Source organism: Lagopus leucura, unplaced genomic scaffold (assembly GCF_019238085.1).
Source record: "Lagopus leucura isolate 7727_CA_CO unplaced genomic scaffold, USGS_WTPT01 33991-0_obj-0_obj, whole genome shotgun sequence".
NCBI classification, from domain to species: domain Eukaryota; kingdom Metazoa; phylum Chordata; class Aves; order Galliformes; family Phasianidae; genus Lagopus; species Lagopus leucura.
This window is the reverse complement of record NW_024969417.1, coordinates 1,712-2,936: the sequence shown is the minus strand read 5'-3', so window position 1 is coordinate 2,936 and position 1,225 is coordinate 1,712. Positions and strand designations below refer to the sequence as shown.

The 1,225-nt window shown below is 52.4% G+C and overlaps 1 protein-coding gene across 1 annotated transcript; it reads right to left on the bottom strand.

Annotated features, from left to right (window-relative positions):
- Positions 1-100: 100 nt before the first annotated feature.
- LOC122194133 (36.4 kDa proline-rich protein-like) lies at positions 101-790 on the bottom strand (the record flags this gene model as incomplete). Its single annotated transcript, XM_042895054.1, is given in 2 exon segments — positions 101-208; positions 210-790. Coding segments are annotated over 2 exon segments (689 nt in total), but the record flags the coding sequence as incomplete, so codon positions are not given.
- Between the last annotated feature and the right edge of the window lie 435 nt (positions 791-1,225).

Sequence of the window (1,225 nt, the reverse complement as noted above, 5' to 3'; positions counted from 1 at the left end):
CATGGGAAGGACATGGGAAGGACATGGGAAGGACATGGGAAGGACATGGGAGGGACATGGGAAGGACATGGGAAGGGAATGGGAAGGGCATGGGAAGGACATGGGAAGGACATGGGAAGGGCATGGGAAGGACATGGGAAGGACATGGGAAGGGCATGGGAAGGACATGGGAAGAACATGGGAAGGACATGGGAAGGACATGGGAAGGACATGGGAGGGACATTGGAAGGACATGGGAAGGACATGGGAAGGACATGGGAAGGACATGGGAAGGGCATGGGAAGGACATGGGAAGGACATGGGAGGGACATTGGAAGGACATGGGAGAGACATGGGAAGGACATAGGAAGGACATGGGAAGGACATGGGAAGGACATGGGAAGGGCATGGGAAGGACATGGGAAGGACATAGGAAGGACATGGGAAGGACATGGGAAGGACATGGGAAGGACATGGGAACGACATGGGAAAGGCATGGGAAGGACATGGGAAGGACATGGGTAGGACATGGGAAGGACATAGGAAGGACATGGGAAGGACATGGGAAGGACATGGGAAGGACATGGGAAGGACATGGGAAGGACATGGGAACGACATGGGAAAGGACATGGGAAGGACTTGAGGAAGCGTGGAAAGGACACGGGGAAACACGGAAAGAGCAGCGGAAAACACGCAAAGAACACGGGGAAACATGGAAAGAACGTGTCGTGATATGTGAACATGGGGGCGGGGAGAGACACGGGGAAACATAGGATGACGTGGAGGAGACATGGGAAGAATGTGTCCCCATATGGGGATGTGGGAACACGGGATGACATGGGGAAACACGGGATGACATGGGGAAACACGGGAAGGACACGCAGAAACATGGGAAGAACACAGGAAGACATAGGGAAACACGGGGTGATGTGGGAGAACATGGGAAGAGTGTGTTCTGTGGGGACATGGGAAGAACATGGAAGGAAGATGGGAAGAACGTGTTCTGTGGGGACATGGGGAGACATGGGAAGAACATGGGAAGAACATGGGAAGAACGTGCTCTGTGGGGACATGGAAAGAACATGGAAAGAACATGGGAAGAACACAGAAAGAACATGGCAAGAACATATTCTGTGGGGACACGGGGAGACACGGGAAGAACATGGGAAGAAAATGGGAAGAACTCAGGGAAGCAAAAAGAACACAGAGAAACATGGAAAGAACACAGGAAAACACAAAAAAACCA